The sequence below is a fragment of the Monoraphidium neglectum genome, assembly GCF_000611645.1.
Source record: "Monoraphidium neglectum strain SAG 48.87 unplaced genomic scaffold scaffold00253, whole genome shotgun sequence".
In the NCBI taxonomy this organism is placed as follows: Eukaryota; Viridiplantae; Chlorophyta; class Chlorophyceae; order Sphaeropleales; family Selenastraceae; genus Monoraphidium; species Monoraphidium neglectum.
This window is the reverse complement of record NW_014013375.1, coordinates 1,136-12,400: the sequence shown is the minus strand read 5'-3', so window position 1 is coordinate 12,400 and position 11,265 is coordinate 1,136. Positions and strand designations below refer to the sequence as shown.

At 67.1% G+C, this 11,265-nt stretch overlaps 4 protein-coding genes across 4 annotated transcripts in view; 2 read left to right on the top strand and 2 right to left on the bottom strand.

The window, feature by feature from the left end:
* MNEG_2284 (glutathione peroxidase) overlaps positions 1 to 4,039 on the top strand; it is a gene marked incomplete at both ends in the record, with an annotated part of 6,469 nt that extends 2,430 nt beyond the window's left edge. The window contains 5 exons of the mRNA XM_014049238.1: positions 343 to 531; positions 1,537 to 2,262; positions 2,557 to 2,823; positions 3,170 to 3,292; positions 3,611 to 4,039. Coding sequence (XP_013904692.1) covers positions 343 to 531; positions 1,537 to 2,262; positions 2,557 to 2,823; positions 3,170 to 3,292; positions 3,611 to 4,039 — 1,734 coding nt within the window. The remainder of the gene's footprint in view (positions 1 to 342; positions 532 to 1,536; positions 2,263 to 2,556; positions 2,824 to 3,169; positions 3,293 to 3,610) is intronic.
* An 845-nt stretch (positions 4,040 to 4,884) lies between these two features.
* MNEG_2283 (hypothetical protein) lies at positions 4,885 to 7,112 on the bottom strand (the record flags this gene model as incomplete). Its single annotated transcript, XM_014049237.1, has 6 exons — positions 4,885 to 5,315; positions 5,519 to 5,702; positions 5,880 to 6,023; positions 6,236 to 6,272; positions 6,461 to 6,836; positions 7,034 to 7,112. The coding sequence occupies 6 exons, from the start codon at positions 7,110 to 7,112 to the stop codon at positions 4,885 to 4,887; spliced, it is 1,251 nt and encodes a 416-aa protein (XP_013904691.1).
* Positions 7,113 to 7,523: 411 nt separating this feature from the next.
* Positions 7,524 to 10,039, bottom strand: MNEG_2282 (Calcium-binding carrier protein SCaMC-1; the record flags this gene model as incomplete). Its single annotated transcript, XM_014049236.1, has 8 exons — positions 7,524 to 7,585; positions 7,910 to 8,057; positions 8,316 to 8,453; positions 8,744 to 8,887; positions 9,105 to 9,233; positions 9,453 to 9,499; positions 9,702 to 9,824; positions 9,994 to 10,039. 8 exons carry the CDS (start codon positions 10,037 to 10,039, stop codon positions 7,524 to 7,526), a joined length of 837 nt encoding a protein of 278 aa, XP_013904690.1.
* Positions 10,040 to 10,886: 847 nt separating this feature from the next.
* MNEG_2281 (hypothetical protein) overlaps positions 10,887 to 11,265 on the top strand; it is a gene marked incomplete at both ends in the record, with an annotated part of 964 nt that continues 585 nt past the window's right edge. The window contains one exon of the mRNA XM_014049235.1: positions 10,887 to 11,066. Coding sequence (XP_013904689.1) covers positions 10,887 to 11,066 — 180 coding nt within the window. The remainder of the gene's footprint in view (positions 11,067 to 11,265) is intronic.

Genomic DNA, 11,265 nt, shown 5'->3' with positions numbered 1-11,265 from the left:
GGCGGGCCGCCGCAGGCCTCGCCACCCGCGGCCGCACGCGCGCTGGCGGTCCATGCGGCGCCCGCCAGTAAGCTGGCGAAGCTGGAGCGGCCGGCGTGGCGAGGGCCTAGCTGCGACAGCGACACCTTGGGGGGCACCGCACCAGCACAGGCGCCCGCCTCGGCAGCGCTTGCCGCCAAAGCCCTCGCCGCGCGCCTCGTCGCGACGCCACGCGCAGCACGGCAGCCGTCTTTGGACCAGCAATCACAGGGAGCAGACTGCGCGCCGTCGCACCATGTCAGCGCGAAACAGGCGGCCGCTATTCTATGGGCAGCCGCCTGCCTGGCGTCTCACCCGCCGCAGCATGTGCTGCTCGCGCTAGCCGAGGCCTTGGCCTGCGGCCTGCCCGCGCTGAGCGACTTGGACGTGCTCAGGTCGCTCTGGGCGCTCGGGCGCATGCGGCTGCCTGCGGCGAGCGCGGATGGCGCCGCGCTGGCCGCCTGGCTTGTGCACGCCGGCTGGCGGCGGCGGGCCGGCGTGGCGGTGCGCCCGGTGCGGCGCAAGCTGATGGCTGCGCTGGTCGTTTTGAACGGCGGGAGTCTCTGCTACCAACCCAACCCAAGTGGTGGCTTATTGTGTTGACGCAGCCTGCCTGCGTCGCCGCGCGGGCCTTGTTCCATGCAATGCTGCGCCGCCGCTGCGGAGGGGGGGAGTACCCCGCTTGGCGCATGCACTCGAGTAATATCGACGCAGCACCCTGCATCGCCGCAGCCATGAAGTCACTTACCGAGTGGCATTACGTCAAGGTTGCAGATTTTTTATTTGTTCTCGGTGCGGTTTTGCCTTTGAAAGGGCGAGAGCTGCACATCGAGTTGCAGCCAACCTCGGCAACTGCACGGAGACCCCCGCAGACAAACGAGGGTTAATAATTGATGAAATAAGCTTTTTAAAGATGATGCGCCGTGTGCGATCGAATGGGGCGAACACCCCGGAGCTGCTGCCGGTGTGCGGGCGGGCCGGCAGCCCCACGCTGAAGAAGACACGCCGAGGGATCGCGGGGTGAGTCTGAGATAACAAAAGCAACACAATTGGCTGCGGTGTGGCCGGCGCGTCCGGGCGCTCACTCACGGCCGATGCCTGGCACCAGCGCGCGCTGATGTTGGGGCGCTGCATCGACGCAGGAACGCGGCACTTGCAGCGGTTGCGCTGTTTGGCATCTGCGGCTTGGTGCTAGTCAGCCGCACGGGCAGCAAACATCACGGCCAAGAGCTGGTGCGTGTGGGCGGTGGACCTGGGCGCAACAGAACCTCGACCTCGGGTCTTGGTTGTGCAGCTGATGTGGGATCGGCGGCTGAGCTTTTTGTAACAGTCAGCAGGAAGCTCTGTGACTGCTGCTACTGTACAGCATCCTCCAGCCTTACTAATGGCGAGTCACGTGGGTCGCCGGAGCAGGGCGTGTACACCTGCTAAGGGCTGCCCCGCACCTACATTCAAATCGGTGCTGCGCGCCCCGCCTCATGCTCTCGCTACGCGCCGCCCGACCGTCGCGCCGCGCAGCACGGTGTCCACGACGCCGGCCACCATTCGTGGCACGAGGACTGGCACCACCACGACGCGGGCTGGGACAGCCACCGAAACCTGCAGCAGCAGCAGGGGCACGAGCAGCAGCACCAGCATCAGCACCAACAGCACCATGACCTGGCCAACCCCCACGGCGACCACGGCCACGATGCACACCACTGGGATCAGCCGCGCCACCACGACCCCCACTGGGACCAGCGGTCGCACCATCAACACAACGGGCAGGCCCACGGCGCCCACCAGGACGCGCACGGCGCGCAGCACACGCCGCGTGCGCACGGCGTGCACAGCACAGACCCGTACGACCACTCGGCGGACCACAGGGACATGGCCCACGAGCACGCCGCGGGCGGCCACGATGACGTCATCCTGCACGGCGGCGACCACGGGCACGCGCCGCTGCACCACGACTGGGATAGCCAGCACAGCGGCGGCGACCACTGGGGGTCGCACGACCCCCACCACGACGGGGCCGCCGCCCACCACGAGCACGCGGGTCACCACGACGCAGGTCACCACGACCCGGGTCACCACGACGACCAGTGGCACCCCCACTATGACGAGGCTATCCAGAAGTGGTATGAGGAGCAGGCCGCGCTGCCGGACCCCGTGGAGGACTCGGCACACCACGTCGACCACGCGCACGCGCCGCACCACCTGCACCACCCGGATCACGCCGTCCCGCAGGGGCTGTACACCTTGGTGGGTGCGAGCGAAATCAGGGGGAGGAGCGCTGCACCCAAGGGGCTGTACAGGACCGTGCGCTCTACAGACCTCTGGGCCCGCGGTTGAGCCTGTCAGCTGGCGAGCAGCTTTGCGTACGTGGGCAGGGCGCACGGCGCAGTTTTGGGCGGCGCAGCCGGGCAACTGACTCAGGTAGCTTTGCTGGGCAAGCGCCGTAGATGGCGCCACCCTCAGGCGCTGGAAGAGGTCTCCATCCCCACACTATCCTCGCCGCACCCTGCCTGCCTTGTAAACCCCAACCCAAACCCGCAGGAGGCCACCGACATCGACGGCCGCCCCCGCCGCCTGAGCGCGCTGGCGGGCCGCGTGACGCTCGTCGTAAACGTGGCCAGCCGCTGCGGGTCCACCGACTCAAACTACCGCGGCCTTCAGTCGGTCTGGGAGAAGTATCACCCCCACGGCCTTGAGATCCTGGCGTTCCCCTCGGACCAGTTTGGGCACCAGGAGCCGGGCAGCAACGCGGAGATCAAGGCGTTCTGCAAGGGCCACTACAACACCAGCTTTGAGCTGTTCAGCAAGGTGGGGGCGGGGGAGGGGTTGCGCATGTGCGTGCAGATGCGTCTGAGCATGCGTGGTTCTGGAGGATTGAGGGACGCTTCGTTGTCACGGGAATGCGGGTCGCGGTCATGTTTCTACCTTGAATTGGGTCTCAAGCCTTCCCGCAGTGCCTTGTGCCTTTCTTGCCGACAACAGCCAACAACAAGGCGAACGCCCGCCACGCTGCGGCTGCGTCCTCCCCCTACAGCGGCAGACATTATGCAGCAACACTACCTGGGGGAGGTGGTGTTGCGGCCCCAATAAAACCTATTCCAACATCAGCCGCCCAACACGTGCACCCCGTTCCTGCACCCTGTGTCGCCCGCAGGTGGACGTCAACGGGCCGCACGCCCACCCTGTCTACCAATACCTGAAGAGGGAGCTGCCAGTGGCGGAGGGCGGCGGCGGCGGCCACGGGACCGGCAAAGACCTGGTCTGGAACTTCCAAAAGGTGCGTCGCCTACAGGTGTAATCGTTGGTCTGGCAGCTGCTGTGGCTCTGCTTTTTATGGGTGCGGCAAATTGTGTGTGAATCATGCCGTTTCTGTGTGTTTAGGAAGGGGTGGGGTTGAGTGGAGATGTGAGTTGAAGGCGCACTCGAGATGCGGCCGGTATGGGCTTTACGTGGCTTGGGACCGGGCGGCAGGCTTTTGCCTCTCCATTTGTCAACACATCTGGCCCGTGCTCGCTGCCTTGTGTAGTGGGTCGCGTGTGCCCTGCGCTGCACCGCATGACCCCCGCTCTCACCCCCTCCCCTGCAACCCCTGCAGATCCTGGTCGACCAGCGCGGCCGCCCCGTCAAGCTCATCGGCCAGGCATGGGACCAGGCCGAGGTTGAGAACGCGATCTATGATCTGCTGCTGGCCGGGGAGAAGGAGTACGAGGACTGGCTCGCCACAGAGCACGACCACCACGCGGGGGAGCACGTGCCGGACCACGACCAGGCGCACCACGCGCACCACGGCGGCGGCGGCGGCGCGCATGAGCAGCACAAGTACCACGAGCAGCACTATGAGCAGCAGCACGGGCAGCAGCAGCACCATGAGGCGCACCACGAGCAGCAGCATGGGCAGCACTGGCAGGAGCACGGGCAGCAGCACCATACGGACCACGATTCGCATGAGTGGCAGCACCATGATCACAATCACGACCAACATCACCAGCAGCAGCACCAGCAGCACCACCAACAGCAGCAGTAGCAGCACCATCATCACCTCCGCAGGTGATCAGGCCTGGCATCTCAGGCATGGAGATGACGGCCCGACGTGGGCATGTCAGCATGCTCGTGCGATGAAGCTGCGCGCGCAAGCGATGGGCGCAGCTTTGCTGTTTGCGGCTGCTCAGTGCTGCCACCGGCAGGCGTGGGCCAAGCCCAGGATTGTTTGGCCCTTGCATACGACCTGGGTGGGGCGCCGCGCTGGCTGGCGTCTGAGCGTTGAGCAATTGACTGCTCACCCACCACGCAATGCGCGTTGGCTGGTTCAGTTCCGGTGAGGCCTGTTCGTCAGCAGTCTGTGAGCGTTGGTTTGCACGAGTTGGTGCCGCCGCGGCTCACACGCTAGGCCTGCTACCCCTGATTTACACAGGCTCACGGCCCAATCTCAACCCCCATTTCAGTTTGGCCGCACCCTGTGCTTCCGCTGGGCAACTGCCCGACACAACTCAGCATACAAGCAGGATGGCAGCATTCGCCTGGCACGGCTGTGCGCAGTGCTGCGTTGGCGGCGCTTGTCTGCTCCTAGAGTGCATTGTGAGCACATTTGTCCGAGAGGGTCTTTGCTGCAATGCCGCCCAAATATCGGGCCTGCCGCCTGCAGCTTCCGCTTGGAGGGTGGCTGCAGGTGCCGGTCGCTGGGCCCTTCTGCCTGGCTGCCATAGTCTACCATGATATTTCTGCCTGGCTCGCTCAACGCTCACCCGACGCCAGCCCCCAGCTGCGGCCCCCTGCTGCCGCACCTGTCAACTCAACCATTTACCAATTGCAACGCACTGTAACACTGCAATCGACCGTCTGGGGAAACAGTCAGTTGCGCCCGCTGGCGTGCTAAGCCGAGCGGCGTGCCCCGGTGCGCCCCTTGCCCCCAGCTGCCTGTTTGCCGCCCGCCGCCACAGCCGGCCCTGCAGCCGGCTGCGCCGGGGCCTCGACAGCAGGTGTCGTCGCCGTGCCGCCGCCGCCGCCGCCGCCGCCGCCGCCGCCGCCGCCGCCGCCTCCCGCTGCCGCCCTGCGCTCCGCCCGTGCCTGCTTCCCCGGACGCTTGCGCTTGGGCGCTGCCTCTCCGCCCTCAGCTCCCTCGGGACCAGCCTTGTTGCCGCCGCGGGGCCCGCCCTTCTTGCCGCCGCGCTTGGCGCCTTGCGCAGCGGCGGCGCCCGCAGGCGGATCTGCCTTTAGAGCTTCCCGCTGACGCTTGCCCGGCCGCTTGCGCGCAGGCTTGTCCCCCTCCTTGCGCCGCCCCTTGCCCTTAGCCTTCTTCCCGCCTGCGGCGGGCGGCGGGGGCGCGGCGCGCCGCGGCGGCGGCGGAGATGAGGCACAACCAACACAAGCTAGCGCACGAAAGCCCGCACCAAGGGACTAGGTCGGGCCCTGGTTTGACCACACCAATGCCAACGCTCTAGCGGGAGCCCCGCCCTCGCTCGAGCCCGCCCCCACGCCTTCCGGCTGCCCTGCTGAACCGACCGACCTGCCGCGCCGCCGCCCTCGCTGCCGCCGGCCGCGTCCTGAGCGTCGAGCTCCGCCTGCCGCCGCAGCCGCGCCAGGCGCTCCCCGTGCGTCTCCCCGGTCTCTTCCCCCTTCGCCGCGTCGGTGGCAAACACGATGGCGGGCCCCAGATGCTCGGGCCAGCTCCTCATGGCGCCTATGTGCTTCTGCTCGTGGGGGAGCGTGGGGAGGGGGTGCTGTCGGCTGTGCGCGTGCAGGCGAGGGGCCGCGTGCGTGCGCGGGCGTGGCCGTTTCCACGCACGCGGGTGGGCGCGCGGCGCAGCCCGGGCGATGGTGCGCGTGTCGGCACGCCCCGCGCCGTCCGCTAGGCGTGGCGTGCCCACGTGCACCTGCGTGGGCGCGGGAGCGGGCGGGTCCCGCGGCGGCGCGCCCCCGCTGGCGGCGCACACCTTGGACTGGGCGTGGGCACGGTACCCCTGGGCGTTGATGAGCAGCGCCTTGCAGGCGACGCACCGCAGGGCCACTCCCTGGGGGTTGGAGGGGGTTGCAGCGCCGGGCCCTCTGCAGCGAGACGGCCGAAACAGGGCCAGCTGTGCGTGGTGCAAATGCATTGTGGTGTCGCCCGTCCCCCACTTGATCTGCTCTCACAGGCTCCAGGCGGGCGGGCGGCGCTACAGCATCGCAGCCAATGCAAGGCAACATGGTTTTTTTTGGGGGGGGGGGGAGCGCGGGCGCGCACCCTGACGGCCTCTTGCAAGGGCGCCGCCTCCCAGTTGCTGCGGCGGTTGTACGGGACGCACGCGGCGCATGGGAGGGTGAGTTGAGGTGCCAGGAGCCGCCTACGTCTGATTGCAGCGATTCGGGCCAACTGGGCCGTTGCTGCCGCAGACAAGCCCCAACGCCGCTGCAGGCGCGCAACCCCTCGGGCGGTTTGGCTCCATCTTACTACTCCACGCGGCCTCACCGTATTAGCTCCTCCACGCGCAGCTCCCCGCCCTCCTCGTCGCTCCCATCCCCGTCGCCGCTGCTGCTGCCGCCGCGATCATCGCCGCCGCCGCCGCCGCCGCCATCCGAGACAGCGCCGACGTCCGAGCCGCTGGGGCCGCCGTTGCCCACCAAATCGTCGTCATCGTCCCCGCTGCCGCTGCTGCCCTCGCCGCTCTGCTCACCCCCATCCGAGCTGTCGTCTTTTCTGCCCCCCGCCACTGACTGCTCTGCCCGCTTTGCCCGCTTTGCCGGCGCCGGCTTCACACGAGGGGCTGCAGACGCCCGCGGACGCTTTGAAGCGGCGGCCCCAGGGCCTGGGCTGCCGTCCTCGGAAGATACGTCGTCGTCACGATCTGCATTGCGGGGTGGGGTAATAGTTGTATGAAGCAAGCAACCTCATGGCACCCGGCGGCTGCCAAAAGCCGCGCTGCTGCTGTCGCCATGCGGCGGCCCAGGCCACGCGTGCTGCCGCATCCCTTGTACGACACACCAAAGAGTCCGAAACATCCGTTTGGCTTGAAAACCCCTTCCGCAACCCGCAGTAACTCACCCGAGTCGTCGCTGGTCTCGCTGCCTGAGTCGCCACCCTCCTTGCCGTGCACAAACTGCCAATCTTGCCGCTTCAACATCGATGCTGCCGTATATGCTGGGTGGGCTTGCTTGATACAGTGAACGGTGCAGCTGATCTGCCAGCACTTGCGGATCTCAACGCAGCGCGTTTGTTGGCAAAGACGGAGGCATGACTTGTGTGTAGAAATTGCAGCATTTGAGGGGTAGTGAATATCGGTGACGGCAAGAGCCTGACTACGCGAACTCCACCCGCAGCAGCTGCTCGCGCTGCTGAATATCAGTCAACCGAAAAGTGTGCACGCATTGCGGCGTGCGCATGTGCCATCACAGCGACGTGGCAGAACCTCAAATACACGTAATCTGTCGCAAGGAAAGACTCCAAAGCACCGTGGATAGTTGGTCGCCGAGGAAGAGCGCGGCAGCGGCAGGGCGCAGCAGGGCGCGGGCGCCCAGCAGCAAGTGCGGGCGCCCTAGCTCCCGGGATTGACCCCCAGCGCCAGCTTGGTCTGCTCAAAGACGTACCAGCTGATGCCTGCGGCCGGCGCCAGCTTTATGAGGTTTGGCAGCAGCCCCTGCAGTTAGGCAGGACAGCGGGCGTGTCGGAGGCTGATGACGTCGTGATGCCCCAGCTGTGAGCGGCTTGCACGCGCACACGCACACGCGAACGCATGCATACTCACACCCACGTACCCACACGAGCAGACAAACCTGCTCGCACACATGCCGTTGCAAACTCTGCATCAGATAGCAGCAGGTGCACCACTGCTGGCTGACCCTGGAGCCAGGCACCAAACGCCTGCCGACCCATCCACAGACATACAATCCAACCCAACAGCCCCCTCGGCCCACGCCCCACGCCCGCGCGCCTTGTACAGCCCCCTGACGCCCTCGTTCCTCATCGTCTGCGAGAAGACGTCCAGCATGCCGCTGTACTTTATGGGGTTGCCGCCGACGCCCTGCGCCTGCAGCCGCGTGCGCACGAGCGCCAGCGGGTAGGAGACAAACTGCGGCGGCGCGCGGGGCGATCGGCGCGAGGCAGTGCGCAGCCGTACAGTCAGCGTGGGAGCTGAAGCAGCACCGCACCGACGGCCAGGAGCGGCGGCAACCCCAGCCACGCCAGGCGCATGAAAGGTCGGCGCCAGCCGACAGCAGCGCCATGCAAAGCACGCGCGGCGCAGCAGCGCCACGCAGAGCACGCGCAGCGCGGCGTCTGCCGCGACCCAGGTGGGCGGGCGTGCGCCAAGCGGCGCGCGGGCTCGCACCTGCGCGAACACGCTGGACACCATGCCTGCCCCGATGATAGCCAGGTGGGGGGGCTCGCCGCCGTACCGGTCGTGCAGGTGTTCGTTCAGAATCTCAAACAGGGCTATGTCGGTGCCGGCGTACGGCAGGATGCCGCACTGCGGCGCGGTTTGGGGTGTTATGGGGCAGAGGGACCTTGTGTGCAGCTCCCTGCTGGTTCTGATCGAGGTGGTGCGGCCCCCTGCCGCCTGGGGTGACCCTGCGCAAGGCACCCAGCAATTGGGCATGCGTGCCCGCTGCAGACACCAGTCCTGCCGGCCCCTGGGGCAGCCAAGCAGCTGCGGCAGCTGCCACAGCCCGGCTAGCTGCTTTCCCTGGCAACCCTGCGCAGCTCCTCAGCAACCCAGGCCCCACAGGGCGGGCGTCTGCCGATGTGCCGCGGCCGCACCATGGACGGCACGAGGCCGCGGTAGAATGCCGCGAAGCCCTCGTTGCGCGCGAGCCGCACGGCCGTCTGCCAGATCCCGGCGTACTCGTCCGTGTGGCAGACCGCCAGCCGCGTGCGCACGGTGTCGAGGGGGTACACCAGCCCCTGCCAGGGTGTTGTTGTTTGCTCAATGTTGTTCGTTCGCTGCCGCAGCGCCAACCATGCACATATAATCCAGGCTTGATGGGCCCGTGCCCCTGCCGTCGGCTGCAGTCTGTCGAAAGCGCGGACGTGTTTGCGCCGCCGCCGCCGCTGCATCCGGCGGGGCGCCCGCCGCGGCCCCCCGAGCTCCCGGCGTCCCTGCTCTTCATCTGGCCCGCACCTGCCCGACCGCCCCCGACAAGCCGCCGCAGGCCACCCTCTCCCAGGGCGATATGTCCCGGTGGTCCTTGCCGATATGGTGCTTCAGCCAGTCGTTCAACGTCAGCTTGATGCTGGTCTCGGGCGCGATCTGGAGGGCAGCCATGCGGGGTGGACCGCGAGGCAGCAACGCGGCGCCCCTGTCATGCGTCAGGTCGCGCACCCCTCCCGCGTCCCCAGCCGGCCGCCGGGGGGGGGAAGGGGGGCGCGGTTTGACGCCACGCGGCCCGCAGCGAAGCTGGCGCGTGCCACCGGTGCCCCTGCCCCCACCGTCCTTGCGTCCCTGCCGCCTGCCGCGGCGGCGCCCCACCTTCAGCGCGTTGGTCCCGTTCCCCTTGAAATATGCCCGTAAGCTGCCTGCGGGGCACGCAGCGCGTACGCTTTGTTGCACAGGAGCACGCGCTGGCACGGCGGTGCCGTCAAAAGGCTACGCCAACCTGCAACCGCCAACCACCGCCTCTGGCGCTCCCTCGGCGGCTTGCCGCCGAACAAGGGGCCGGCGCAGCAGGGGCCCGCCCGAGCGTGGGGCGGCTGCCGCCGCCGCGGCCCGCCCGCCCACCTTCCGACGCCATGATCTTCAGACCCTGCCGCAGCGTGAGGTGCTGCGACTCCTGCACCTGCAGCAGCATCTTCAGCCTGTCGACGGGCGCCGTCGCGGTGCGGCTGACGGCGCCGGCCAGCCCTGCAAGGGGGAGGGGCGCCCGGGCGCGGCACAGGCGTGTTGACAGCCAGTTGACGAGCGTGACAGCCCGCGGTGCGGAGAAGGCGCGGTGCGGCCGTGCCTTTGCGCGACCGCTGTGGCCGAGCGACGACCATCCGCCACGGGAGATGGAAGCCAACCTCGCGCGCACCTCCTGCAAAGACAAACTTGGCCGCCCGCCATTTGTCCTCTGTCATGAATGGCGTCCCCGGCTGCTGCTGTAGCTCGTGGGCCGGCTGCTGTTGCTGCTGCTGTTGCTGGGAAATGGGCCGCTCCTGATTGTGATGCTGCGGCTGCCATTGCTGCTTGTGCACAGTCGTGTTCGGCGCCGCCACGCCTGACGTGGTGGCATCCCCCGAGTGCATGGCGGCGGCCGGGGCGCCACTGTTGCTCTTAACGTCCACACTGGCTATTGAATGAGTGGGCTGCGAGGCGTGCTGTTGTCAGGGCTCCCAGCAGCGGCGGTGACGCGACACAACCGCGTTCGATGCAGGGTCCCGGGGCGTGCCGCCGCCCCCCCGGGCCTTGGCGTCGCAGCTGCCAACCCTCGGATATTACTAGAAATTTCAATACGAAACCGCCGCTGGCGTGCGAGCAGGGACACGCAAGCGATCAGAGCAGCAGCTGCAATTCCCTCCCGAGGTATAACATCCCAGGATCAGATATGAGGATGTCTGATGTTGAGCTATATGGACTTTGAATCAGTGTGCAGAGTTGAAAGGCGCTCAACGATCTCGGAGTGCTCAGTTGTCACTTCGAATGTCTACTGGGCTGCTTCACCGCGCACACATGCCATATGCATTGAAAAATGTTAGCGCATTAAAAAGTATTGCGGCTCTGCGGCGAGCTAGATCGGTTGTTTTTAGCGTGAAGCGCAGCATGCCAGGCACAGCACGGGCTTTCAGGGGGGCCTTAGGCCACGACATGAGGGATCATACAGCATCTAAGCCGTGACAAGGGAGGTGCCGGTACAGGCAGTGCAGCAGCGTTGGCTCCGTGGGACCCCGCACCGCCGCTTTCAGGCGCTTCGACGTCATTGGCGCCATGCCGCCCTATGCCTGCTGCAGTGATGTGCCGTTTGAGAACCTGGTGCGCTTTCTGACGTGCTTTGAGAACGCCAAGAAAGGCGATGCCAAGAACAGGCAGCTGGTCGAGTTCAGGACCAAGAATGTGGTCCGCCCCAGCAAAGACGTCTATGCTATCTACCGCCTGCTGCTGCCCGGGGTGCGCATGTGCATGTGCATGCGTCGGCGCGGTTGGCTGCAGCCTGTGCTCTGCACCGCGTTGAGAGTGCGCACACTTCGCGTATCGAGGCAGCAGGGTGCTGGTTTCATGCGCGCCCGCCCCCGCCGGCACCGCACCACTGCACTGCGGGGCCGCTGCGGCGACAGCTTCGCCTTCCCCCCTCCTCACCCCCCTATGC